Here is a 27663-nt window from a genome sequence, read left to right as displayed (position 1 = left end):
ATACTAAAGAACCACTCATCCTGGAGATGTTCCCAGGTCTCGGGGGGCTACAAAAGGAGACAGGGATGCATCGTAAGGCCGCAGTGTCACAGTGCCTCGGCACCAGCCTTTGCTGACAGGGGGCTGAGGAGAGCAGCTGTGACACCACGTTTTTCTGCAGCTGAAGGGCCACTGTGGGGCCTGGAGGCTCCGGAGGACTCGAGTGCAGAGCAGCCCCCACCTCCGTGCCACGGGGCAGCGTGAGGACAACCGGAGCTGCCACCAGCCGAGCCCCGGGCAGCCGAGCACGGCCCCAGGGACCGGGCGCTGCCTTACCAGCAACGGCACCCAGTAGTAGTTGAGCGCGGGGGCCTCCTGCGCAAAGAGCGGAATTCTGCGCGTGAAGAAGAAGAACGCGAGGACACCTGCGAGGAGAACAGAGCGTCAGTGACCCCTGTGCTGCCGCGGAGGTCCTGACACCCAGTGAGCGGGGAGACAACAGCAGGGGCAAGGCTGGTTTAAATAAGAGTTTGAAAACAACAAATTCGTCAATACTAATTATCTGCAGGATCTCTATTCTGACAGATGAAATATGTAAATGAGTCAATCACCATAAAGATATTAACGGGCCCAGAGAGACTTATTTATGAATTGTTTTGTTTCATCATTCTACTGGATTTAATGGCAAAATTAATAAATAATGACAAACAAGACAATGACATGAGATAACGAAGACCGTTGGGTGGATCTTTTACAAAACAGACTGAGAAAAAAATCTGCTGCTTTAAATTTTTTTGCTTTAAGAAATACAACTATTTCAGAATAGAAGGAGAAATGGCAGCACTAGTGGTAAGCACAACTAGATCAGACCAATGCATCTACAACAGAAATCACACAGAGAATTTACTCTTGAAGACAAAGACATGAATTAATTTCAGTATTTCATGGCTTACATTTCAGAGGATATGTTTCAAATCAAATTTGCTACCCCAGCTTGAAAGTCACTCTACAACAATGCAAAATATTTTAGATCTGTTCTTGGTACTAATTATCAACTTTTGTTTAAAATATCATTCATCACTAATCTTTTAAAGCATACAGAATACAAAGTACGGTTATTTGTAAAATACTGTTTTGAAACTGCTGTGACAATTCAGAAGAACCATAAGGAATTACTGCCAACTTGAATTTCTGAAAGTGCTTCATTTAAAAAAAAAAAAACTTTTCTGTCACAGAAAAACATGAATAATATATTTTGATTTTTACTGATAACTCAGAAAACCCTATAAGGATGCTAGAGATACTCTATTTCTTTTACTGTGGCTTATAGCTACAATGGGCTTGAATGTAGCACAGCTTGGGGTCCATCTGCAGACCTGCACCTCTTGTCCCCACACTGTCTGCTGCCAGGGGCGCCTCAGCTGCAATTCTGCTCAGTTCTTAGAAAGGAGAACCAACTGGGGCTGGCACGGAGTGTGAACTGGTTTGATCCCGCTATGATGCTCTGGCTGCAGAGGTCCTTGTGCCAGCAGCACACGCAAAAGCAGTAAAAGCAATTAGGTCAACAACACACTGGGGGAGGGGCGGGGGAGGAAAAAAAAGAGTAAAATATATTTTAGTTCAATCTTGCAAATCCTAGAAACACAGGAATAGCTTCCCAAATAGACCAATGAGAACTTCCAACTGTTAACTAAGCACATATCAATATGACAGGCATACTTGTAGGTACCAGAAAATAAAACGTACATTTAGAAAATACCAGTTAGCTTACCTACACCACCAGCCACGAGAATTTTCCCCAGGAACAAAAGAAAGTCTGTAACTTTGTCCAGAACTGCAACTCTGTTCAGCAAAGGACAGATGACACATAACCATCACAAACCAGACATTTATAGTCTTTCTCCTCAGAGCTATGAATAATTGACAGAATGTGATCAATGTGCCTTCTGCTGGTTTCACAGCCTGACAACACAGTGCAGAACCAGCGCTGAGCTGGGCTTTGTTACAGCGTAATCCCGCCAGGCAAAGAGCTCCGAGCCTCGGGTTGAGCCAGGCCTTGATGCAGCGGTACTGCTGCAGCACGTGAAGGCGGCTTAAATAAACCAAACCAAAACATCACTATTTTCATTTCAGCTGTCCCACTAGTGTCACAGATACGCCAGCCCAGAAGAGGCCAAGTACACCGCCAAACAAGAAGCAATGTTTGTGTAGATTGCTCGTAGGTCTTCTTTTCACTCAGTCCTATCTGGCCACATTTCATGACCCCATAACATGACAAATCTGCTATTTTTAGAGATCATGGTACAACATCAAAGGCAGGAGGCCTCAAAGCAGGGAGACAATCACAGATGAAGGTAGACAGAAAAACTGCCAGTAAACCTGCAGCCCCCATTGAAAGCAACAGCAGGGAGGTTCTGCTCAAAGTCCTGCCAGCCTGTCGTATCAGAAACTGCAGGTAAATAATGGGACGGAAAATGAGCTTTGTATCATCAGCCTCTTGACAGCACTGAAGGCTATGGGTATGGTAATATACAGCACTGACTACCACGAAAGAGAAACAGTAAGAAATATTAAAGAGAACAAGTCATCATTAACCTGTCAGAATTCAGAATTAGCAAAATATACAAGATTTTTAAAATCTCCATTTGGAACAACAAAATTATATGCCTGGCTTTTATCTATTGCTCTTGCTGACTAAGAGCAAAAGCACCAAGGAGAGTGAGATGATGCTCTGAATGGAACCAAAGGCAGAGCTGTTCTATCAGCTTGGCAGAGGTGGCTGTGCTGGCCAGCCCGTGGTCACACACTGTGTGTCAGAAGTGAGGGCCACGGCTGAGGACAGCCGCAGTTTACAACGATGTTTGGAGGGGACATGGCAGAGGAAACAAATGTGTCTTCAGAGTGCGACAGCAGGAAATCCTAACATTTCCAAGGACTGGAGATGGCCCCTTACCTCACCACGTTCCGCATGAGCAGAAAGAACGCTTCCTTTGCCGAGGTGCAGAAGTTTTTACCATATATGGCAATCTGCAAAATAAAGTAGCTGTTAAGTATTTTAAATAACTAGGATACCTCCTTGTATGCCACAATCTTACTGCATGTAATGCAGAGCTCTAATACATGGCCTTAAACTCGGATGAACACCAAGCACTTCCCCCCATCACTTGCTACCTCTCAATGCTTCCCACCAGGCAGGGACAGAATATCATCTACCTTCCCCCTCCAAATCACCTGGTGCTGAGCACGTCAGCCCTTGTGATCTTGCAGGCAGTAAGCTCAGTTTGCCAAGCAGAACAAACAAGGTACTTGCTGAGAGATTCTTCTCGCTTTGCTAGTGACCTACACCGGGTTACAGAATCACAGAGTGGTTGGGGTTGGAAGGGACCTCTGGAGATCATCCAGCCCAACCCATCTGCTAAAGCAGGTTCACCCAGAGTAGATTGCACAGGAATGCATCCAGGTGGGTTTGAATGTCTCCAGAGAAGGAGACAGGGTTTACAGCCAGTGGAAGCATTTATAATGAGTAGAAAGGAACAGGCACTTGTAGAGCAGGGGCGACTTGACCCCTGTAGGTATCTCCTTGGACCTGATGCTATTCTCATTCAAGAAGAAATCAGCAACACCAGTATCAAAGTCAGTGGATTTACACCAGCACAAACTAAAGCAGCTAAAGTTATTCAGGAGCAAAATAATTTCTTCTTCCTGGAATAGTGCCCACAAGGATAAGTTTTTTTAGAACAGCCATTAGTGCAGTCAGTTTACAAACTGCTAACAAGACAGTCAAAAAGAAAACTTTCTCTTCAAGATGGCATTAATTTGAAAAATCAATTGCATGATCATGAGTTGTAGTGGACCATTATAGCCACCTCCTTTGAGACAAGCCTGTGACTGTACCATTCAATCACTGAAACAACTTCAAGTCAGGACATTCTAGGCTGAAATCTACACGTTTAATTAGGTGAAAATCTGGAATTTCTCTCTGGAAGCTAAGAAGGGTTATTTTAGAGTAATATCACTGCTGCTGCTAGAAGAATTTGTGCTTTTAACTTCCAGGAGGAAATACAGATACCATGTGCCTTCTGACCTCCTCATTCAAACACTGCCTCCAAACAGAAGTGTCATCAACATGCAGTATGAAACAAGCTCATGTTCCTGTTGAAATCAGGATTTCAACTGCTGAATCACTTACTTTGGAAGGTGAGGGGAATGGACAAGGACAGGCATGAAAGGAGGCTGAATATACAAGTAGAGAAAAAGAGATCTTACTTTTTCATGGTAGGACCACATGCATTTCCTGAAAACTCCCAGAAATCCCATTACTTATTCAGCAGATTCTAGCACTGGTGGGTGTTGATCAACTAGTAGTGGTTAGAGTATTTTAGTGTCCCAGATAGGGAAGAGCACATGCGGAGACAGCACATACCATGATGTAGGCATTTCTGTTTATAAATTTTAAGAATTTTTCCAAACACCAGAAACAGCATTTGAGGCAGCAGAGTAGGAATCTAGTGAAGGAGTTCTGTGTACCTGAAAAAAAGGAGAGTGTACATCATACATGGAACTCATGAGCAGTATTCAGAACACAGAAAGCTATTCAGAAGAAAACCTTAAATCGTGACAGAAGCAGAAACATTATTTCTTTTCTTCTGGGTATGGACTCTTCTTTCTCAACCAAATTTAGCTTACTAGCTTTCAGTTAGATCAGATCCACATCCTGCATGAACTTTGCATGCACATAGAGTCAATTTGAGTAAAGCAGCACAAATTCACTGGCTTCAGTGAACCTACAATGGCTAACATGATGTGAAATTAATCTCTTTTCATTGCTGTAAAAACAGCTTGGGAAAGTAAGGAATTTACCAAAGGAGGTCTTAATAACCTAGAATAGATTCAAAAATCTCACCTTTCAGTTTGTGATCCAAGTACTCCAGTATTACTCTAATAAGCTGGACAATTGCAAGAATTAAGGCTCCAAATGCCAGTGAACCTGTATGGTATCTAAAACAAAATAAATAACTGTTATGTTGTACATATGTGTATATGTACAATTATATATGTTTGTGCATGTGTGTGTATATATATAAATAAAATTGTAACTGGAGGAAGGTCCATTAGTGGGAATTACATTTGTTAATGGACCTTCACCCTGATCCGCCAGAATGGGATGAAGCCGCTGGTGCTGGTGGTGTCTGTGTGAGTACTGCATCTGTCTGTCTGTCAGTCTGTGTGGCCAGCTGTCTATGTACAGGTTGTATACATGTATGTGGGTGAGTGCACCTACTGGGAATACTTGCTCAGCCTTGTAATTGGTCAGACCCGAGGGACGGAGCTGCCACAGCCTTGTTGCGATTTGGCTTCAGGATTCAGCCGCCTCCAACAACTACATTTTCCTGATTGTACCAGGTTTGGATGGAACAGCGCTAGCTTTCTTCACAGCAGCTTGTACGGTGCTACGATATGGATTTGTGTTGGTGACACACCCGTGTTTTAGCTGTGGCTGAGCAGCGTCAAGGCCTTTTCTGGTCCTGCCGCTGCCCCGCCAGGGCAGGCTGGGGGCGCACAGGGGCTGGGAGGGGACACAGCCGGGACAGGTGACCCCACCGGCCCAGGGGACATCACACGACACGATGCAGCAACAAAAGCTGCGGGGAAGATGGAGAAAGGAGGGGCGTTCAGAGTCAGGGTGTTTGTCCTCCCACGTCACCACACCATGTGCTGAAGTCCTGCTGACCTGGGGACAGCTGAACACCCGCCTGCGATGGGGAGCAGTGGATGAAACCCCCGCTTTGCGCTGCTCGCACACACAGCTTTGCTTTACGTATAACTGTCTTTATCTGAGCTCACGTGTTTTCACACTTTTACCCTTCCAATTCCGTCCCACAGCCACTGTGGGGGAGTGAGCGAGTGGCTGCGTGGGGCTTGGCTGCCCACCGGGGTTAAACCACAATGCTGAATAATCATTTTCATTTGATACTCTAAGTCTGGCCTCCCTAGAAGTAAAAAGAGCACTTGTTGGATACACAACAAGACTCACATCCAGCTCCATAGTCTTACCGTATTGCTCGTCCAAATGAAGAGAAGAGCGGCCACAGTGGAATATCAGCTGGTTTTCGATAGGCCCAGTAATATGAGGCAAAGGCACCAGCAAGGGTACACTGACCCAGTGCAATTGCAAAGTTCACCAGCCAGAGAAAGACAAAGGCGTTGGCCAACTGGAAGATGAAGATGTACTTATGGTACAGGCTTTCTCCTCCATAAAATGCAAAAGTACACTGAGCACCCGGACACAATTTAGTCACATTGGTTCTGTTAAAAGTCTGTATAGAAAGAAAAATAAACACCACAATGATAAGCAATGAATTCTGTGTATACATTCTCTGAAGTTTAGCAGTTTAATACAAATAACTTAATTCTGCTTGATGTTTCATTAGGTCATTCAACACTGCACTCCAATACTATAACCTGTTTACATATTTAAGGATTTGTATTAATGTCTTATGCAGATGCTTAACTCTAAATTATGCAGTTTGCAAACAGGGCTGTTCACCCCATGCCTGAAACCCACATACATGGAATGTGAGTTTCAGAAATCTACTTCTAAGACACATAAACGTTTAATTTTCATTTAAAAAAATCTGCTCACATTAAAAAAAAAATATTTGAAAAGCAGAGGCCAAATTTGCAGTTTGGGTAAATCACCACAGTTGAATTGAAATCAAGTGAGCTGTGCTATTTTACACAAGCTGTGGATGTGGTCACAACTTCTCTTACCTATCTCAGAGTATTAAAACAGCAGTAGTCTTTACATGGAATTACTTCTCCCTCTTTCTATTGTTCATTTCATGTATTTGGTCAGTTTGGGCATGAAATAAAAGCAGCCAATTGCTAATCCCTTTCTTTTTTAGTGTTCAGACATCAGTAGGTTGGGGAATTGTTTGGGATATACATAACCACAGCAGTACATTGAAATGTGAACACCTGAAAAGAACTCCAATGTAACATTTGATAAATATTTCTAGTTTTCAAAAAATACTTAAATTCAGCCCCACAGTCAAGTCAAAACATTTGATGGATGACAAAACAAAAAAAAAAGACAAATATTTTTGGAGCTTCTCAAAGGCCCTTGCTGTGCCAGAAGAAGATAAGTGTCTGCTTCAAAACACGGCTGGTCCTTGGGCAAGTCTGAGGCACAGCTTTCGAATCTTCCATTGCCTTTTGAGGACTATGAAACAGAATCCTCATGAGTTCAAGAACACCTTTCCAAAGAAACCTATACTTCTGTGTCATCCTTTCTCACCCTATAAATGAGAATGGTTAATATTTACCTGCCTCACAGGACAGTTTAGTAGAAAAATTTGTATCTGTAAACTGCTTTGAACAAATACGTGTTATCTGAACACTAAGTGTTATTTTCAGTTTTAACATGAGGAATCATTACTTAAAATATACACATTTTCTACTAGGATTGCATTTAATCGTGATTAAGAAATGCAATTAGTATAGCTCTCACTACAGGTAAGTATTTGTTACACTTACCTCTGGGTCACACGTCAGGTTTGCATACTTGCACAGTGTTTGATTAGCCATTACTTTATACACAGGTTCTCCCGATGTAGCCAGAAAACTGAATGAAATATTTTAAGGAGGAATCACAGAACTGTAGGCTTTGAGCAACTCAGGATTCTGGAGGGGGTAATGACTGGCTAAAGAACTCGTGCAGATAACAGAAAAACTGACCTTACTATGCAGAGATGTCTGTGAAGGGCTGACAGACAAACTGAGGCAAACTCCATCCCCGACCCGTAATAACGCCTGACCAGAACGGGCAAGCAGAATAACCTGGAAAGGTGACTCAGTCTCTCCTGCACATCACCTTTGACAAGGCGGATTATGCATTGTTCTTCGACAGTTCGTATTTGGGTAGAAGCAGACACAGAGCATAAGGACAAACTAACGTTGTCCTGAACAGCAATAACTGCCCCTCTTTGCATGTAAAAGCACCATTTGTTTTCAAAAAGCAATCTTCCCCTTCCTGGTACCTTGCCAAGCCCTTGCGGTTCTGGGAACAGACAGTGGTTGCTGTTTTGCAATTTACAGAAGACTCAGCGCACTGTACATTCTCTCACTCCTTTCCTACACTTTTCTGAACAAAACACACCTGGAGCCCACCCCAGCTCAGAGACCACCAATGTTGAACCTTCAGAGCACACGGCACCTTAAAGGCCACATTCACTCTTTGCTGAGGGCCCTTTTTTCACCCCTTAAAGTCAGACTTATGTAGCACACAAGGCCTTGTCTGATCCCCCTGCCTTGGCATGAATTTTAGTCCAGTTCTTTTTAATGAAATTAAATTTGTACGTCATGTGCAAATGTGCCATGAGAAGAGTGCATCGGTGCAGCAAGTGCTAAGTGACCAAATAGCCCTCTAAATGCTGGTTTGGTTAAGGTGAAACAGCAGAGAATTATCTGGCCTTGCAGACCAGAAGACTGTTCCTCCAGAGAGGCACACAGACAGAAGGATACACAGCTGTCACAGCCCAGTAGGAAATACAAATTGCAATGAGAACGAAGGTGACAATTGGGTAGAACAATGTAGACATTATATAGCCAATAGCCCTATGAAAGAAACAAAACATATCAGTAAGCTGCAACAATTTAAGAGACAAGTTCTTTGTCAGTCCTCTTCTAGCATCATCCTTTTTACTTGGAGCTCCTTGTCAGCAGCAGCATAATATAGTGCTGAGATCTCAGAATACTGCGGGTTCTCTCTTCCAATGTCTTCACATCTTCACTTTGTCATTTCTACCGCCCCGCTTTTATCAGCAGCACGTCACCTTTATCAACTTGCCAGGTTCGAGTCTGTCTTCTGCGTCCTCCTCCTCCATCCGCCTCCCAGATCCAGCTCTCTCCAGGTCACAAAGCCCCTTCAGTCACCTCTCCCTGCTGAACCCTCATTTCCCTGTTCGGTTCTGCTCAGCTCCCACACTCTTCCCTCAGCTCCTGCACACCTGAAATCACCTCTTGCCACTTTGTACTTGAGGCTTCTGTTCCCAGGCCCTTTCCTGCCTGACGTCCTCACTGTCTTGGGGCAGGGACCCTCAACTTGCCTTTGTAACGCCAGGACACGCTCACACCTGCCTGTGACCGAACGACTGTCCTTGCACTCCTTTACACTCCTGTCATCCACCTCTCCCATTACTCTGAATTTTCTTTCCAGTGACCTTGTAAAGCTTACCACAAGCTGCTTTGTCTCTCATTATTTTTATAGTATTTTTCCTATGATTCGTGGCACTTCTGATGTTATTTGTTTTATAGGAGGCAGTTTCCAGAATGTAAAAGGAGCCAAATTTATCCAGTTCCTGCCACTAAACTAGTAAATGCTGGGGGAATGCAAGGGATCTGTCACATGCAATCAAGGGGTTAAGAGCAATACATCAATTTCTGTCTGAGCCTACGGAAGTAAAAGTCCAGAGTCACAAACAAGGACAGAGCTTTCTCCTGTCTGAGAAACAACCACTGCACGTGAACAGCGTTCAGCAGTTCATGGTGGGCCTTTGGTAACCTCCAACACCACGGACAGTTACTCCAACAAACTCAGTAACAACTCGTAATTGTTTCTAACCATGGATTTCAAGTCAATTATTAGCATTATAATTGTAATATTTTTGAAAGAGTAGTTAAAAGGCATTGAAAAATGTAATTTGATTTCCAGTCATTAACAGCTTATTTTTCATCTGCCTGAACACAGGGCATGGTCTGTTAGGTTTACAGCAATGACATACAGTGTTTCACCTCATGCATTATGCATATGAGTAAAAACGTCTCTCTCAAGTGACCTTTCCATGCTGCTAAAGAACTACAGAATGTTATTACTTCTCAGCAGGAAGTTTATGAACTTTCTGAAATCCTTCTGCTGTCAGGGCTGTGAACAAAAGTGTTGCAGAGTGTTAAGTGTTCCTGCGTTTTAATGAACAGGAATTAAAGAGCATAATTTAGTGCTGCCAAAATAAATTGCTATGCTCTAATTGCACAGTACCATAAGACAGGAAACAGGTACCAGGCTGAATGTAGAATTTCAGTATTTCTTAATCCCATTACAAAAATCCCAAATCCTGACTCCTGGGAACCACAATGTCAATGGAGATGACAGAAAACTACAAGCAGGAGCACACAGGTAAACTCAGAACTAATTCTGTGTGCTCTAACAACAGAGCTCTGCTTCCAAGGCCTATGAGAGCTTTGCGTGTTTGCAATGAAATCCAATGGCCTGATGTTTTAAGTCCATTCCCACTTCGTTATATTCCAATTAAAAAAAGAAATAAAAGAACTAAGTGTTGCCACTGTGTAAAACAGGAGCCACTGTGAACAAAGTCTCTGCAGAGTTCAGGACACACAAAATGACGAGGTCTCCCAAGCCTTCGGCTCTCATACCCTGCTCTGCTTCCTTCTGTGCTCAGAGCTGGAATGCAGCACCTTGGCGTGCACCATACCACAGTGTCTGGTGATGGAAGTCTCCTGTTCTCTCTGCACATTCATGCATGTCCACACAAAACTTTGATTTGAGCCAGAAGAATTCAGTCTCTCCTAAATAAAAGCCACAGCCAAAACAACACCAATGTTCTACCACTAGTACATCACTCCAGAGACAACCCAAGGACAGGGCAGAATTGGCAGCTGCAGTCCCAGGCTCCTGTGCACACCATACCACACTTGGCATTTCTGCTGATAACACCTTGCACTGAGGGTCCGTGGTACCAGTTGCAATACGTGTACCCTTAAGGCAAGGGGCTGAGAGACAAGAAACGTCTGACTGCAAAAGAGAAATCTCCTGTAAGTACACCCTCATTAACCGAGAACTGGCATTGCTCATGTTACCTGTTCAGCTCAGCAAGTCCAGTATTGTATTTTAACTCCCGAATTTATGCCCTGGGTAGTGCAAGATGAAGCTCAAGAACAGTGTACTCGAGAGATCATTTAATAAAATTCAAACTGTATTAAAATCAGACCAACATACCTACTACCTTCCTTCAAAAGTGCAATAGCAATCCGGATACGATTCCTTAGGAAGATCAGCATCAGTATGATTATGACCTCAACAACACAAAGTATTATCACTGTAAAAAAACAAACAAAGTTAGATTTACCAAGAAACAAACCAACATCCTGTCTCTGTAAATTGTTTCTTGTTTTCATTGTATTTTACACTATAGTTTATGAACTCCATACAACTCTCTGCTAGAGCAGTTCTCTCTTTCTCACACTGTACCTGCCAGTCTTCAATTCCATTTCAGAGTTTTGTAAGTTCCAGTGTAGGGAAATTCTGCATGCAGAAAGTTAGTCAGAATGTGCAGGACCCCGACATTAGCATTTATAAATTTAGAAGAAAAATGGAACATATGATTCTCAGACTAAGATAATAATTTACTTAAATGTGACTGTAGTATTTGGCCTTAGATACCGTTCACTCTTAACAAATTCTACTTTTCAAAAACAAGCATTTTGCATATTTATATTTTAATGCTGCTAATTTGTAGTATTTAGATAAATAAAATAAATAGAATGGAGATGAAGCATCAACTTTTTAATGAAGAGTGCATTTTTCCCAATATATATTATTCTAACATTTGGATGTACTTAAATCAATAGGTTGGTTCGAGTATTAACCTGGCATGAGCTCATTTCACCTTATTTGAGGAAAAAAGAAGAAAATGCTAAGATAGGGCAGTTTGGGACACATTTTTTTCACCTTTCAGCTGTGCTGCTGGAATTGTACGAACTTGCTCTGAGGTCAGAGGGCTGAAAGCACCATGTCCCAGAACATTTCCTCTCTCACTTATGAGCAGTGTTTGAATCATAACCCAGATCTGGTTTAAAGAGTCTCCTTCAGTTTGATTTCCATTTGTGTCAGTTCAAAACCTATTTCTGCAGTGGAAACCAAAAAAACTCTCTGGACTTCATCGAGAGAAGACAGAGTCTTTAATGTCTGAAGCGCACCTCCTTGGACAGACACAGCCATTAATTCTGGGCACTTCAGACACTCAGACCACCTGTAAATCAGCCCAGCAGCTGTGGATGGTTGGACACAGCAGGACCCGGCTCCTCCGGCTGAAATGAAGAAGTTTTGTGGAAGGAGAAGACGACAGAAGGGACAATGTCCCTAAGCCCTGGCTTGTATGGAGGTTTGCAAAGGGACATGGGAACTGGCTTCGGGTCCCGCAGCTTAGACAGAGTCTCAGAATCCAGACCCGGACAGTCACGGATATCAGGTTACGATCCCAGGTATGAGCAGCTCCTGCCGCCACCAGAACTGCAGGTGGCCAGTGACCGCTGTGCTGCTCCAAGCCACAGACTTTGTGCAGAACAAAGGTTTTGTTATACGCATTTCAGACTCTATTTTGATACAGCTCCCCATGAAGGAATACACAACCAGGTTTCTTTAAAGTTGGTCTCATTCCAGTTCAGCTCTCTTAAGTTAATGCAGCTTGTCCCAAACATTGTGAAAAAGGAAAGCAATGTCAGTACACGATGAGTTCTAGACTAGGACTAAGAGGACCCACGTTTTCCTCAAGGATATTTAACTGATTTGCTGTGTGACTTTGGAAAAGTAATTTAATTCCTGATTACCTCAACTTACTCATCTGAAAGTGACACTCACCTCTAGATAAACTACACATTGGCTGCTGAGAATCAGGCAGGGGAAGAGCTTGGAGAGTTACAAGGAAAAACAAAATAAAGCTCTAATATTCTCTAGGGATAGCACATTAAAAAGCAGTGCCTCAGCAATATGTAGAGCATGCCTCATGAGCTCAATGATCCAACATAGAGTTAAATGAACATGCAAAGCAGAGAGAGGTGATTTAAGCAGTAAACTATTGCTCTATTAATTTAGTCACCAATAGGGAGAGGCAGTGTTTTAGTTACGTCCCATTCATCATCAGTTAGTGTCTGTGTGCCTTTCGATAGGGCAGTAATGGCAATGCAAGTAATTTGACAAGTATTTGTTCTCTCCTCCACCCCTTTCCCTGCGGAGGGATGCATATGCTGCATGCTGTCTCATCCCAGTAGGATTTTGTTTTAAATATGTTGCCCTTGTAAGAGAAGGCAATGATGCACTTTTGAAAATAAAGGTGATGAAATTTGCAGTTGTTCATTCCACAGTCTCAGATCAGGCTCCAAGAAAATTCAGTGACCTGAATGTAAACAGCTCTACAAAGATGTGTAGAGCTATTAATTTAATTTCTGGGGCCCTCAGAGAGGGAGAATCAACAGACGAGGAGAGGAAAATGCCCCTCTTTATGCAACTACACCAGGACTAACGTAGTTATTGCCTTCTGCTTCCCCATGATGAAGACTGAACACACAGGAAATAGAATGCTAATAACACAAGCATTTTCACTCTCATCACTAGCGTGATTGCTTTATCAGCCCTTAAAATACACTAGTCTCCTTGCAAAAAAGTAGATTCTTGCACAATACAGAGAAGAAAATTCTGCTTTCTCCTCTGAGCGACATATGTAGAGAAGGAGATTTAACAAGGCAGAAACCAAAGCAAGACCGTGATTGATTCCTCTGAGTATCCATTAACAGATACCAAGTTTAAAGGGCACTTACTAAACGCTAACCATGTTTGCCTCAGTTGCAGGTACACTCTGAAGTCTGTCTGGAATCCAATATCGTAAACGGTGAGGTCAGATCCAGGTATTCCTTTGAGATGATCATACTCCCAGTAACAATGCCAGATGCCTTTTAAAAAACAATCAATATAAAATTAATGTTTCTGAAGAGTGCAAAGACAAGTTTAAAAAAACCAAACTTGTACAGGCCAAGTGTTTGTCCTCAGCATGTCAGGTAAGCAAAAACCAAAAATGCATTACTGTGAGACTAGTCAGTTATAACATTAGATATATAGAAAAGAAATATCAGTACGAGTGAATACAGACCAAGCATACTGTGGGTACATAACTGAGGTTACTATATCTGGTGCTAAGTATCAGCACAGCTGGATTCTTACTACATTTCGCTGCCATTTAAGCCCTTCTCACTTAACTGTGTCTAAAACTAGGCATTAATTCTCCCAGTTGTACCACTTAATTGATGTAATTACTGATTTTCCTTGCTGAAACTTAAGCAATAAGGAAAAATAGCCTCAGAGGCTAGATTACACTTACCATAACCTATAATTCCAATCACACCAAAGATGAAAATCCAGAAGAGAATCCCAGCCATGAACCTCAATAGCACAAGGAAGAGCAGACTCACAATCATTGCAATGAACAGCCCACTGGAATGACAAGAAACACAAACACAGTGAAAACAAGAGTGAGAATCTTCACTTTCTTGCATGCCTGGTACCCCAAATACAGGTCACTTCATCTCACATAAGAGAATGATTTGTAAAAATGTATTTCACAATCTTCCTTATGAAATACATGCTCATGGCTACTATGTGCTTTTAGAAACAACTTATTTGCGATGATCTCACAGGGCAGAGCCAGCAATGTTGGCATAAACCAGGTTCCAGGTTGGCTGAGCAGGACCAGTACAATGACTTTTTGCTCCTTTACACCAGCTGAACAACTCACAGCCTTTTTCAGGTCATGGTCCAGTCTACAGCACATAAACTGGAGGAATACCTGTGTGTGTGGAGGTTGCTGGTTTATGTCCTCCATTAAAAATCTCTACTTGCAAAGAAACAATGTTAGTAAAGTAACATCCTACGAGCTTTCCCAGAAGAAAAATAATTACGTTTAGGAGGAAAACCAGTGACTCTACCCATCGTAAGAGGAAATGATCAGGCATTGTGATACATAAAAATAAACAGTTAAGAGCTATTAATGAGGCCCTGGGAAACACATCTGCAGAGTGTCTTCTCTTTATCAAGTCTGTGGTAAGGAAATATTTGTTTTCATTTCACTCTCAAAAAGCAAGTCAGAAAGGAAAAAATAACTGCGAAAGACCTTTTTACCCCGTGAGGCCTTCTAAAGCAATGTGAATAAAGCAATGTGAACAATAATCCCACCCAAAAACCATCCAAGCTCAGATGCTTCACAGAACATTTCATTTCTCAGAATTTTTAGTAGGTGTTACACTGGGATTTTGTATTAGTACAGACTCAGAAAAAACTTAAAATCTCTTCTTGCCTGCCTTCAGTAACTTCTCTTGTCAATGTTCCCAGCTTATTTAGTCAGTTAACAAAGATAAAAAAATGCGTCGGCCTGAGCATAAACCATCAAAACCAGGTGTTTTGGGAAAACTAAGCCAGATGGGCAGAGGAAAAAGAAAAAGAACATCAGCTTAGTTAAACCTTTGTAAGCTGGTATTAAGTCCTAGCCCTTTAAAGGCTTCCTAGCATGATGCATTCTCCCTTTCTGAATGGCTCGTTTGAAATTCAGAATGTATTCCTCAACAGAAGTTGTAGTTTGGAGCTTATGACTCTATTCCTGAAAGCAGTAAGTTACCTTTATCTAAAGTTATCCTCAGATATACACGAGTCCTGGTAACCTCAAAACTGAGGACATGGGAACAACTGTCCTCAACGGACTGGTTCCCTTAAACTGAGGCTCAAAAGCAGCAGTTCTTTTGGGATATGCTAGAAAGACTAGAGCAATTCCATAAATTCCATACGTAATTTTTAATCCAGCTTCCTTTTACTACCAGGCCTTCACTGTCATCACCCACGTTTGTCCAGAAACCATCTGGTGTGTGCTATCATTTGGTAAAAAGCGTGAAGAAAACCCTATCCAACTACTTTTAAAGTAGTAACAATTCCTTATAAAAATATCGTATTTGAAATGTGGAAACTGGCTTCAGTATTTAGAATTTCTGTTCAAAAACCGGTCAGTTCTCTCTCCAGCCTACCTGTTCAGTGAAATCTTCTTTGAATCTGCACCATGTGCCTGATTTCAGTAAGAGATGTAGAGAGAACTGAGCTGGCTGAATACCAGGGCACTGACCATGGTGAGCACAGTATCAGAGCGTGAGAAAGCTGTTCTCCCACCAGTGACTGAACACCTTTAAAACCCGACAGCTTATGTTTCTGAACTGACTCATTCTCCATATTAGGCTTATTATCGAAAGCCTATGTATTTATTGTTGTGGATTTGCATTCAGGCTTGAATAACATATGCTTAGTATGTGCACGTTACAGGTTCTCACCTGGCAAAGACTTCTGTTTAAATGTATCAACACCCTGGTCCATCAAAAACAATATAAATGGGCTAAGAATGCACATATGCTTACATATTTGTTTCAGCAAAATAGCTCCTTTTGTTTCAGTGCTGCATTTTTACTAATTGGTGACTAGCGAGTACTAATTGCGAGATAAAGTTAATACTGTTCAAGACTTTTTGTTCTTTATGCTGCTTTGCCTGCTGCACTGGATTTATAGATCTATATTGGATTTATGGATTATAATGGATTTAACTATATATTGCCAGTATGAATTTAGAAATTATGTTTTATATATATATACTAATGACACTTAGCAACTGCAATTGGTTTGAAAGTCTCTTAATTAAGATTTTTCAGTTTTGGAATTACCACACAGATGGGTCCTGCAACAGGAGACAGCACCTCCCGGTTTTCTGCCTGGTAGGATCTTAAAAAGCTACTCCAGATCAGTCGGCAGGCTATGTCTGTATGCTGAGCTATCCTTACCTCAGGTACAGAACCACAACAAAGTTATTATCATGTGATGAAAGGACATTACAGTTACTCTTCGAATTTTAAAGTAGGATTGGTAACAAACACATACATGATTTATTTTTTAATTCCCTGCATGCTCCGAAGTGAGTTTGGAAAAATTAAAAATACCTATGAAAATCTTACATTAAAATCCAATACCAAGAAATGGCATAGTCTTCAAAAATTTTCATTCCAACTGATCTTGCATCCAGGACATTATTGATGCCGCTGAGGAAAGACAAACCAAAGCAGAGGTTGCTTTAGGTAGAAAAGCAGAATATATTTAAACAACAAATAAATGCAGTGAAAGAATTTGTAATATCTTTGCTAGTGATAAGAGTATATTACTATCCTCCAGTTCTGTAACCAAGCCAACATCAATCACATTTCGCCAAAGAAAAAACCTGCGTAAAAATTTCTATACAGCTCCTGAAAAAGCTTTATTAAAAGAGTTTTATGAGTACTAACTATCACCAGATATAGTTGCTTATTATGTCACAATAAAAGTCTCTGCTCTTGAGAACTGCAGTGTACCAAGAGCCCAGCACTTGTGACTCCGGAACTGCCAACAGCTGAGCAGCAGAAAACAGCTCAGGGAAGCAAAACGCTGAATTTATGGAACTGTCTTCCTATCTGGCAAAGCGCTTGCCCATATTGATGTTTTCCTAAGAAGACATGAAGGATCTTCTTGTCAAAGAACAGACTACGTAGCTGCAGCTGCCAGCGAAAGGAACGCGCCGGGGCGCAGGTGTGCCCGTCAGGTGAGGTGCCCCGTGCTGCAGACAGGCTGGGACTGGCACCAGCCGCAAACTGAGGCTATTGCCGAAGTTTTCTCCTATCCTGGCTGATTCCCAGGACTGGAGAAGCTTGCTGTCCCTCTGCAAGGGACGTGTTGTCATGCACCAGAGCCCAGTACTTCGCTTTTGACCTTTAGACATGTCCTAAAACCAGGAGGACTCTGACGGGGTGAGATGCCCTCCGTACTGGGACAGTCTGCGTTGGTGCAAAAGCCACCATAGGAAGGAATAGCCGAGGCCGTTACTGACTGGTCTGAGTCCCGCGACACGAGGATTTCATTTTGAACTTCCTTTCGCTTTCTTTAGTTCTATTTTTTGCTAGGAAAACCAACAAGAATGATTTAAAAATTGACAGCCACCCTGAGACAATCAGACTAAACCTCTTGGCTCCCTGCTCATTTCTGCATACCGCAGTGCTGGTTTTCCTTACGGAACTTGAACAGAGGGAACATTTGTAGCAAGTCTTGCCTGGGTACCCTCAGCTATTTGCTATAACAGATTTTTTAACTCCTAAATGGTTTCACAATCTCAGAATCCAGCAAGCGAGCACTAAAGAAGGGTAAAACCTACTTTGCAGCTTCCCTGAGATCAGTGACATTTCTTGTTTTCCCTCTTCCGTCCTTGAACGTAGTCTGGTTTGCCACGGTTAGCACACCGTTCTTTGTGGAGAAGTCTGGGAAGCATCTCTTAAGGACTATTCAAAACATCGAAACAAAGCATGCATATTACATTTCATGTCAAGCTCCACTTTTATCACTTGTCTTTTGTAAGATATTCAAATCATTTCGGATTCACAGTCAATTGTTTTTCAACTGATCATCTAACAATATGTTGACTTTGACAAATCTTGGAAGAGCCATTATATTCAAGGTTGTTATTTTTATGCTGTGGGGCTTTTTGTCCAAGCTCAGGTATGGTGGGATCATAGTTTTTACCTGGAGATTCTAGGTGCTACCAAATAACAACAGTAGTATCTGTAGCAGTTTAAGAACTTGTAATAAATATTGAATTTACTCTCTGTCGGTATGTGGGCAGCTTACAAAAACTGCAGCTGCTCAAATACGTCATTTCGTGGTAATAATCAAACCAGCCCCCAGGGACAGACTCAACATGACTGGTCACAAATGGTATTAGTACCAAAACCAACAAGTAACAGCAAGTGCCCATTCCTTATGTGCCAGAGAAGCTGCAGTTCCAGCCACTATCACTAGATATTCTTGGAGAGGAAGCAATGGAAAAAAGACAGAAACTATTGGCTAGACAGAGTGAAGAGGATATTATAAAAGAGAGAGAAAAGGAGAGGTGTTCACATCCTCATTTATGTTGCCCTGCTCCTTGCTGCAGAAAGTCCTGGTTTCCATTCCAAAGGTCAGTCCTCCTGCATAGCTGTACTTTAACTTGATCTAACAATTCTGTGCTTTCCTTACCAGGTTCCAAAAAATACTGATGCCAGGGTTCAATGTTCAGTCTAGAATATCTACCCCACCAATTATTCTGAGGAAATAACTAACATCTCTTTTCCTCCCTCTGTAATCTTTGCCCCTTGTTGTAGTCTAAAATAAGATAATAGCTTCTTTGCTAATGATTTTTTGTACAGCCATTTTAATACATTTTTTTAAACTTATTCCGTATTTTCTCCTGTCCCTGGTTTACGTGGTGCCTATTTGAAATAATGGAAAAATAAACAGCAATTTCTCATTTGCATGAGCTTCTGGGTCAGTGACAGATACTCTTGGTATTACACTTCTGCAGCCGAGACGACCTGTGGTTATCTCCTCAGAAATACCTGCTGACCATAGTTACAAAAACACTTTTTGGCCCCTTAATCCAAGTCTGCCCTGCGCTGCTGTGCTGCAACCGGGCTCAGGTACCACCTGAACTTCAGCAGCTGGCCATACGATCCCACCGCCGAGGCATTTTCCCCAGCGCTACTGGGGCGGTTTGCTCACGTGTTTTGGAAGGCACAATTTGACCCGTAAAACTTTTGTTATCAGTGATGATTCAAGAGCAGGAAAGAACTCAGCCTGACCCAATCACAGGCTGGATGTTCACAGATGGCAGAAAAAGTAATAATAAATCTTGATTCTTTCAAACCGTTTCAAATTGAGTGGACGTCACCGTCAGATAACAGACAGTTCCTAGCGACCTCGACCTCACCACAAAACACTTTTCAGACTGGAGTTGTGCTTTAATGTGAACGCTCATAATCTGTGAAGATGTGTGTAAGAAGTAGAACCACTCACACGGCCTGCTTGGAATGATCATCGAAGGACAATCTTCATCACGTAGGACTTGAGCAACAGACTAAAAAGAAGAAAAACAGGAATGCTGAAAACCACACGTTTTTCGTTTCTCACCCAGTCTGAGAAAAAGCCCTAAACTGGGCTTGGCAGCCTCCTCCCCAAACTTCATTGGTGAAACTGCAACACACAGTTATGATGCACATGAGAATCCAAACTGTCACCGTGATTTGGGAAAAGACTATTTTTTCCTTTTCTAGTGACAAAGATAGAAAAGACCTGCTCACTTTGGACCAGCATCTAAGCCAGAAGTGACTGGGCAATTGTTCTTTGCCTCCCCTTCACCTTTTCTCTTAAAGAAGAGTAAGAATTTAACACAATTAATTTAGCTGAGTTGCAAGGTGTTTTAGAGATGGCACAAACAATGCAGTACAGTTGAGTGCAAAATCAGTTACATCAAGGATCGACTGATTTTCGTAGCTAAATTACTAAGCAGCTCTAGATCACCCAGGAGTCTCAAGACCTGGTTTCAGCCACTCTACTCTCCCACGGTGGAGTACCCAAGTTCTAGAGGATGCTGCTGCTCACAGCACTGCAACTGCACGGGCAGCTGCAGATATTCGTTAAGCAAACAGTAATCATTGAAAGAGTGGGGGATTTGGTGTGCAAACAAGACCTTCACCCCTGATTAAACCAGTGCCAAACCACATATATAGGGCAACTCCTTACAGGAGGAAACCAGAATAATTCAAAGCTTTGATGTAGCCTAGTAAAATATGCATATTACATACTACTTTAAAAAAATGTATTCCGTCACCTACTGATGCATACACACCTTGCGAGGATTGTTAAAACCAGGTTTGCAGAACTGCCTGAAGTAATTCCACTGATCTGGTCTATATCTGTAGGAAGCCTGGACATCAATGTAGGTTGCAAACCTGTCTGGGCACTTTGAGACACAAAGCTGCAAGAAAAGAAAAAAAAAAAAAAAAAGAGTAAAGATACACTGGGGGTAGAGAAGGGTAAGGAAAATCAGTGCAATTAAAAAGCAAGACAAAGGCCAGTTACAAAAGTGCACTGTTTTATGGAATTGCCTTCAGTACTGTGTATTGAAGTATTTAGAAAGGGGCATATGTTTCCTTTTGAATCTCTAGATGAATATTTCTGAAATTCTTTGATAGAATACACTTTCAAAGTTTCTCCTCATATCTTGCATATCAAGACACTCTGGTATCTTCTTATGTTCTCAGTTGAGAAAAACACCCTTTTTTTTAAACACCAGGGGAAAATCCGTCAGGTCCTCCTCTACTCCCATCAGTAGCAGCGTATCTGAGCGAGGTGGTGCAGCAGCTGTTTTCACAGGATACATGTAGTTTATTTCTATTACAGTTATAAGGAGGACTTTTAAAAAATAATGTCTCATGTAGCTAAAAATTGTTCAACCCTTCTACACAGTCCCTTCAGTCAAATACATCTCCATAGATATTGTTAAAGTCAAGTCAGGTGTAAATCACTCAAAGGTGACTTTTTACTACTCACTAATGATGAATCTCCCCTAGTTACTAAGAAAGAGGGGCGCACATGCTAGGAACGAAATTCATACAGCCATTATAAACCAGATTTCTGTGAGAAATCGAGTAAGGACAGGGGTGTGATGAATGCACCCGCTGATTCAGATTTACCCAATGCAGCAGGAGCTGCCCCAATACACACTGAAGACTCTGCTGGTCCCTGGAACTGTGCAGGTGTTCAGCTGTTCTGACTCCTCAGTGTTCCTCAACACTGTGAGGTAGTTTGAAGTCCATCTTTTTAGCAAGTTTCAGCCTTTTCTAGAAGGCTGTTCTCTGTTTCCAGAGCTGTGCTACCCGAACACCCTTTGCAAAGCTCTGCTACCCGAGCACACAAAGCTGTATTTCCCCTCAAGGGCATCCCACCATAGACGAGTCACCTACAGGAGTTTTGGAACAGATCTTGTATTAATCCTTAGAACAGGGCAGATGCTGCAAGAGTGAATTCTAGATGAGCTCTACAGTCCTACGGGCTACACACAGGCCAAGGAGCAAAGAAAGAAGAGTTTTGTCCCCACTGGGACAACAGGTGACTAACAAGTACACACTTCGCCCTGGCCTCAGTTTCCCAGCTGTAAAACGGGCAATGAAACGTGCTGTCTGCACAACCCGTGAACTGTCCTAACAGTCTGTTTGCAAATCCACAGTCTTACTGAAGGACTGAAGCTCTTTCCATGCCAGTTCTTGTGGCTTTTTTTTTTTTTAAATTTCTCATGCTATTTGATATGAATGGGACAGGAATGAAAGACCCTGTCTGCAGTTCAGAAGAGGAATTATCAAACAAACGTTTCTTCAGCATTTTCACAAAAGACCAGAGAATTAACCATCTGCAGTAGCAAACAGCATTCAAAAACATTATCAGTTTTGGAGATGTCGTATGTTTGAAAATAAACACAATAACTACTCTGCTCCCCCAAACTCTCCTTCAACAAGTATTTCACCTTACTTGGTTCACGACCACTGCCAACTTGACCACAGTACCAGCCAAGTCCCACACAATGAGCTCAGTATTTCTGAGCAGCTGAATTGTTCCAGTAACAGAGCCTAAGGACTGCAGTGTAACAGTGTTGGTGTCTGCATGTGGACAGATGGGGATTCCTGAAGCAAATCTGCTGCTGATAGAGAGTTTCCATTCTGACAGCAACTGGTCAGTGTTAAGAGGGTTCTTGCTCTGGAGATTTCCATCTCTTCAGCTGTGTCAAATAGTCCATATGGTCTCACTAACCGATAGGCCAGAAACATCTACCAAGGATAGGTATCAGGAGTAAGGGCAAGCTGGAATAGGAAACATTTTAAAATGATAGTCAAATAAATAGACAACTAACATTTGTAATCAGTAAATTGGTTACCATATAACCACCCTCATCCAAATCAATACTGGACTTCACTGAACGTTGTCAAGCCGGCTGAGACCACACTCTGTCACCTGCAGTTTAGTCACACGTTACAGCTTTTTTGGCAGCAAAGCTGGATCAGAGCAGATCTGCACCCAGCTCCTCTGACCTGCCCCAGGCCACAGGCTGCTGCCTCATAAGATGAGCTGACAGAACTGGTTGTGCAATTGTTCAACAAACCAGGTCAGTAAAAGGGTCTCATGTAAAAAAGATCAGGAGGGTAATTTTATCCCACACAGCTCAGTGACCGGGTGTATTTCACGGCTTCGCAAGAAGCTGCAGCACAGCCAAGGGAGTGCAAACTGTGGCATAAGGCGAGAACAAGCTCTGAAGATCTTCACTTCTGAAAGAGCCATAGGCTCTAACCACAGCCTGTCACAGGGGACATGCACATTACCTTGAACACGTCCTGTTTGGAAAACCCTAGATGTCAATCAAAATTATTTTCTGCATGCACTGGTTACTACTGGAGAGCTGCCTGTGATGAATTCACAAGTAACAAATTGCTGTATTCAACTAAACAGACTTTTTTATCAACTCTTATCCAAAATGCACAATCTTGTGCATTTCTACCTATTTTTTCTGACCATCACAGGCTACAGAGACTGTGTGCTACACATCATCTATAAATTAATCATATTGTATTTTGAAGGATATGAACAGCAAATTTTAAATCCAAACAAATGTACGACTAAGACACAGAAAAAATATTTTTCCTCTGTATCTCACTCACCTGTGTTGTAGGGCACTGTAGGTTTATTAACACTACGGGGCTGGCACATTTCAGAATGTTAAAGTAAAACAAAATGGTCTTGTTCCTATGGAAGCAGATATAAGAGAATTAATGTTATAAATATATATATAGGATGTATATATATATACACATCCTACCATTCAAACATTAATAGCATACATCACTATTTAAATTCTGTTATCGTGAATGATCATATCGCAAACACATGACGAAAAAGGAAATCCCAAGCAGACCCTGAATGTTCCATTCCAAGACATTTCTGAAACCAGAAGTATTTGTTCTAAAGAATGCTATTTTTTTTCCACAGCAAGGTTTTAAGCTGACAGAATGCTCGGCACTGTTACAGGTCTCTGTAGTCCTGCCTCTGAGACACGAGGTCTGTAAAATACCCCTGCGAAAAAACCACTGTGGTTCTTTGCTTATACTGAACGTATTGTGTGTGCACCGTATGCAAAATGACTATTAGCAAATGCCACACTGTAAAAATTGCCTATTTTTGTTGATCAGAAGGTGGCACCAAAATCAATCAAAACCTTTTTATGGTTGGAAGCTGAAAGCAGGTGGCCAGGACACAGAATGATAACGGGATGGCAGCATTAACAGTGGAGCTGCCCCTCGTCCACCTGCTCCCGCTCTTGCCACCGTGTCCCCCACACATGTTTCCCACCAACCGCAGAACGGGTGACACCGTCCGAGCATCACTGCACAGTCCCCCCGCTTTAAACCGGGATTAGCTCAACCGCCTGACATTTTACAAGGTTAAATCATTTTCACTGAGGCATGTTCTACTATGTGCTCTTTAACAAACGTGCATCCTGACAAAAACAATTAATTTTCTTTAGTTGTTATTTCTTCAAATCAATAGAATAACATTTTGGACTGAAATGTCATTGTTCTTCAATAGTTTCTTGACAGCATTCATAACCTGTGAGCTGCTCAAAGGCATTATTGACACATTTTTTTCTTCTTGTCTTAGTCCACTTGCTGATATTGACAGTGGAAAAGAACATTTAAACATATACATAACATGAGAAAACAGCCACCTAGAACTCGGTCTGTATTCTTTATAATGACATTGTGTTGTATTCCATGATTACATTGTGCTCTGTAGAAGGCAAAAGAAGTTTAGAGATTACATGGAGTTTAATGGATGGATGACAGGGAGACACAAAGAGGCCAAAGTGAGACTCCCATAACACAAGGCAGAACTCATCTGACTGCGTGGAACCCACGGGAGTTCAAATCAGTTTTTGCATGAGCTGTCGGGGTTAGCTTGGTTTTCAGCTTCTCTTTTCCACGCAGTCACATTGCTGGGGATGCTTTTCCCAAGCACAAGATTCAAAACACAGCGACTGTGATCACTTTCCAAAGAAAAAGTCTCAGACCAAGTCCTTGGCGATTCTGGAAACCCATAGTCCTGGGTTAGCTTGTCACACTGCTTTCTTCCAGGGAATCCGAGCAATCTGACAATGGCATCAGTGAAGGGCTGACAAGAACAGCCCACATCTGTAGGGACTGGAGGGATTGTTCAGAGGGGCCTCCTGGCATAAACACCTGCTTTTCCAGGAGGTTGTATTATGTGTCTTTCGGCTCATGTAAGATACTCTCAAATGTAGCAAATAAGTGCCAAAATGCAGCCTCAGTAGCTGTATTATTCTCCAGAAATCATATACATGGAGGGACATTTGTGAATACGAACTGGAAGAAACATTGTAAGAAATAACTAAAGTGAAGAATTGAGTATAAAGAGAGAATGGGAGTGGATGATGAGACTCGGAGAGCAGCATCTGGCCACACCACACTGCGCAGGGATGTCCGAGACTCCCAAACCCACCTGCCCGCTGCTTCCTGCGGATCAGAGCGGGGACAAGGACAAGCTGGGGACAAGGACAAGCTGGGGACAAGGACGGGGGAGCAGAGAAGGGGTGCACTGAGGGGAACACACACAACACCGCAACTTTTTCTCCCAGTTTTTCCTCTTCGGGAAGTTGGACTCTCCAACCACTGCTGTGAAGAATCTTAGTCAGAGGGTGGAACAGCTCTCCCTACAGTAGCCAGTCTGTTTGCTTTGTAAAAACACTCCAGAGGACACAAAGTCCTTGCTCTGCCTCTGTCCCACTCCCTGTCTCCTGCTCCTCCCCATCCGAGCCCCTTTGGACAGTCTCTTCCTCAGGTTTTCCCCAGAGAACTAAATGGGAAAAGAAAGCAGCAGCAAAGATCTGTTATCAAACACCAGCTCCCGTTGTGCTCCCTGCAAAAAGGGTGCCTAACATTTACATTTTAAAAGGGAAAAGGTGAGGGGAAAAAAGCAAACTAGTCTTAAAATTGTTTCGTAAAACATTTAAATTAAAAAAAAAAAAAGGTAACATCTTCCTTTCCTGAGTAGTTATTTTCCTGTAGAAGTACTCTGTTGATGTCAGCTAATTAATGTAACTCCCAATATTCAAAACTTAAAAAGACTGGAAACAGAGCGAAGCAAACAGAGCCGTCTGGCTGGTATCGCCCAGGAAGGCACGGCCACGGCTGCCTGCCTCCCAGACCACCCCGTCTGCTCCCCACCAGCATCGGGCAGGCACTAGAGAAGACCAAGAACTTTTCCTTATGGTCTTTTCTGTTACTTGGTGCACACTGAGAAAAACTAAGAACCAGTCTACAATGCTTTAGGACCACTCACCCGAAAGCGGGCAGAAGAATCACTCACCAGGTTATTAACTATCCAAACCCTGGCAGTCAGAAGCTGTCCCAGCCAGTCACCAAAAATATTCCCTGAATGATGAAAATAACTGCATTACAGTAATAATTTGGGTCTAGATTTGCACTGAGCAACTAAGCTATTTCTGAACTTTATTTGGAATAAATACATTTAAAATCTCTCCAGCTTCCCACAAGAACCGCCAGCAGACAGAGAGCTGTGAAACCTCGAATCTTATCCATAGTGCATGAGCAATCGAGGTATGTGAATGGATTTAGTACTCACTCATTCGGGGTATCTTTCTGACCACAGAACTGCCCGTAGCTGTCGGTTGGATAAATCACCTTCCTGGGGTCACCGTGCACCCAAGCTGAAAATATACACGTATCTTTTAACATTACGGTCAAGTGTACACGGTTAATACTTGCAACTATTTTCACTAGCACAAAAATGTATCACCACTCATGTACCATTTTAATCTTTGTTGATCACCACCGAAGAGTATTGATTTCCTACTGAAAGCTAAAATATAGAACAAACTAAACTGAACTAAGATATGGAGGAACCAGTAAGAAAGCAAACCAGTTCACTTTTTACCTTCAGGGCACATATACCAGGGTTGTATCCAAAATATGAGGTAATGGACTTAAAAAATAATGGTATTATAAAAAGGGAAAGAAGAGGAACTAACTATGTAGACAAACACAAGCATTCATTGACAACCACAATAGCATTGAAATTAATGGGATTATCTGGGTTTGTGACAAACACATAGGGTGCGACTGAATCAATGGACTCCATTTGCACTAAGAATGGCAACAAACTCTCACTTTGTAAATGTAAACATTTCCTGACTTCTCACTTGGGAATCATTCAGATACTAGATGTCTATGATAGCATGAACCATAGTACTGAATGGGAAGAGAGGTTTATATTCAACTTTTGAACTTCTTTTCTCCACTTTGAAGCAGGATTTCTTCTCCAAGCCATTTACACCTGCACCATTATTTCTCTTTGAGGATCGAGTACACATCAGCTATCGCTATTAGTATTGTTATTTCTAAGCTGTAGTGTGCAGACCTGACGCAGCCTTCTTCATGACTAGCCAATGACCAGCCCTTGAACTGCTCTACTAACTGCTTCTTTGATCCTAAATAAAGGAAATTTCACGTAAGTATCATCTGAAAGTAAAATATAATGCAGAATATGATTCCATATTACTACCCTGAGCTGACACTCTAAAATCAGGTTGCAGAGAACTGTTAGAAAAGACCACTGATCTTCTCACAAACTTGTCCTTGTGCTTGTATTACATGGAAAAGATTACAGGTTTAACAAAGATTTTAGTCCCAACCTATACAGGGTGTTTCCAAATGATGGACCCAATTTGCAATCGCTATATCTCTGCAGTCACCGTGAATTACACCCGTACACTGGCAAGGGCAGAGCTCCACGCAACCGCGGGAGGCGCCTCCTCCAGCCTCGGCCGGGGGCAGGATGGGACCCCTGCTCTGAAACTGGGCCCATCGTTCTGAAACCCCCCGTGTTCTGACTGT

General features: G+C 42.2%; 1 protein-coding gene across 3 annotated transcripts in view; it reads right to left on the bottom strand.

Moving 5' to 3' along the window:
• The window catches only part of SLC44A5 (solute carrier family 44 member 5), an 84655-nt gene that overhangs the window by 4682 nt on the left and 52310 nt on the right, over window positions 1-27663 (bottom strand). For 2 of the 3 annotated variants that reach the window (XM_065657118.1, XM_065657117.1), the window contains exons 4-20: window positions 26393-26477; window positions 23395-23479; window positions 20535-20663; window positions 19703-19763; window positions 18030-18153; window positions 16807-16890; window positions 14148-14260; window positions 13591-13722; window positions 10994-11093; window positions 8503-8595; window positions 7516-7603; window positions 6034-6296; window positions 4883-4977; window positions 4403-4506; window positions 2933-3006; window positions 1751-1821; window positions 316-404 (exon numbers count right to left, since the gene is read on the bottom strand). In XM_065657118.1, coding sequence (XP_065513190.1) covers window positions 316-404; window positions 1751-1821; window positions 2933-3006; window positions 4403-4506; window positions 4883-4977; window positions 6034-6296; window positions 7516-7603; window positions 8503-8595; window positions 10994-11093; window positions 13591-13722; window positions 14148-14260; window positions 16807-16890; window positions 18030-18153; window positions 19703-19763; window positions 20535-20663; window positions 23395-23479; window positions 26393-26477 — 1790 coding nt within the window. Of the gene's footprint in view, window positions 1-315; window positions 405-1750; window positions 1822-2932; window positions 3007-4402; window positions 4507-4882; window positions 4978-6033; window positions 6297-7515; window positions 7604-8502; window positions 8596-10993; window positions 11094-13590; window positions 13723-14147; window positions 14261-16806; window positions 16891-18029; window positions 18154-19702; window positions 19764-20534; window positions 20664-23394; window positions 23480-26388; window positions 26478-27663 lie in introns of those variants that run through there. The other variant, XM_065657119.1, reaches the window with a different exon arrangement.

Source organism: Caloenas nicobarica, chromosome Z (assembly GCF_036013445.1).
Source record: "Caloenas nicobarica isolate bCalNic1 chromosome Z, bCalNic1.hap1, whole genome shotgun sequence".
Taxonomy (NCBI): domain Eukaryota; kingdom Metazoa; phylum Chordata; class Aves; order Columbiformes; family Columbidae; genus Caloenas; species Caloenas nicobarica.
This window is presented reverse-complemented; position numbering and strand designations above follow the sequence as displayed.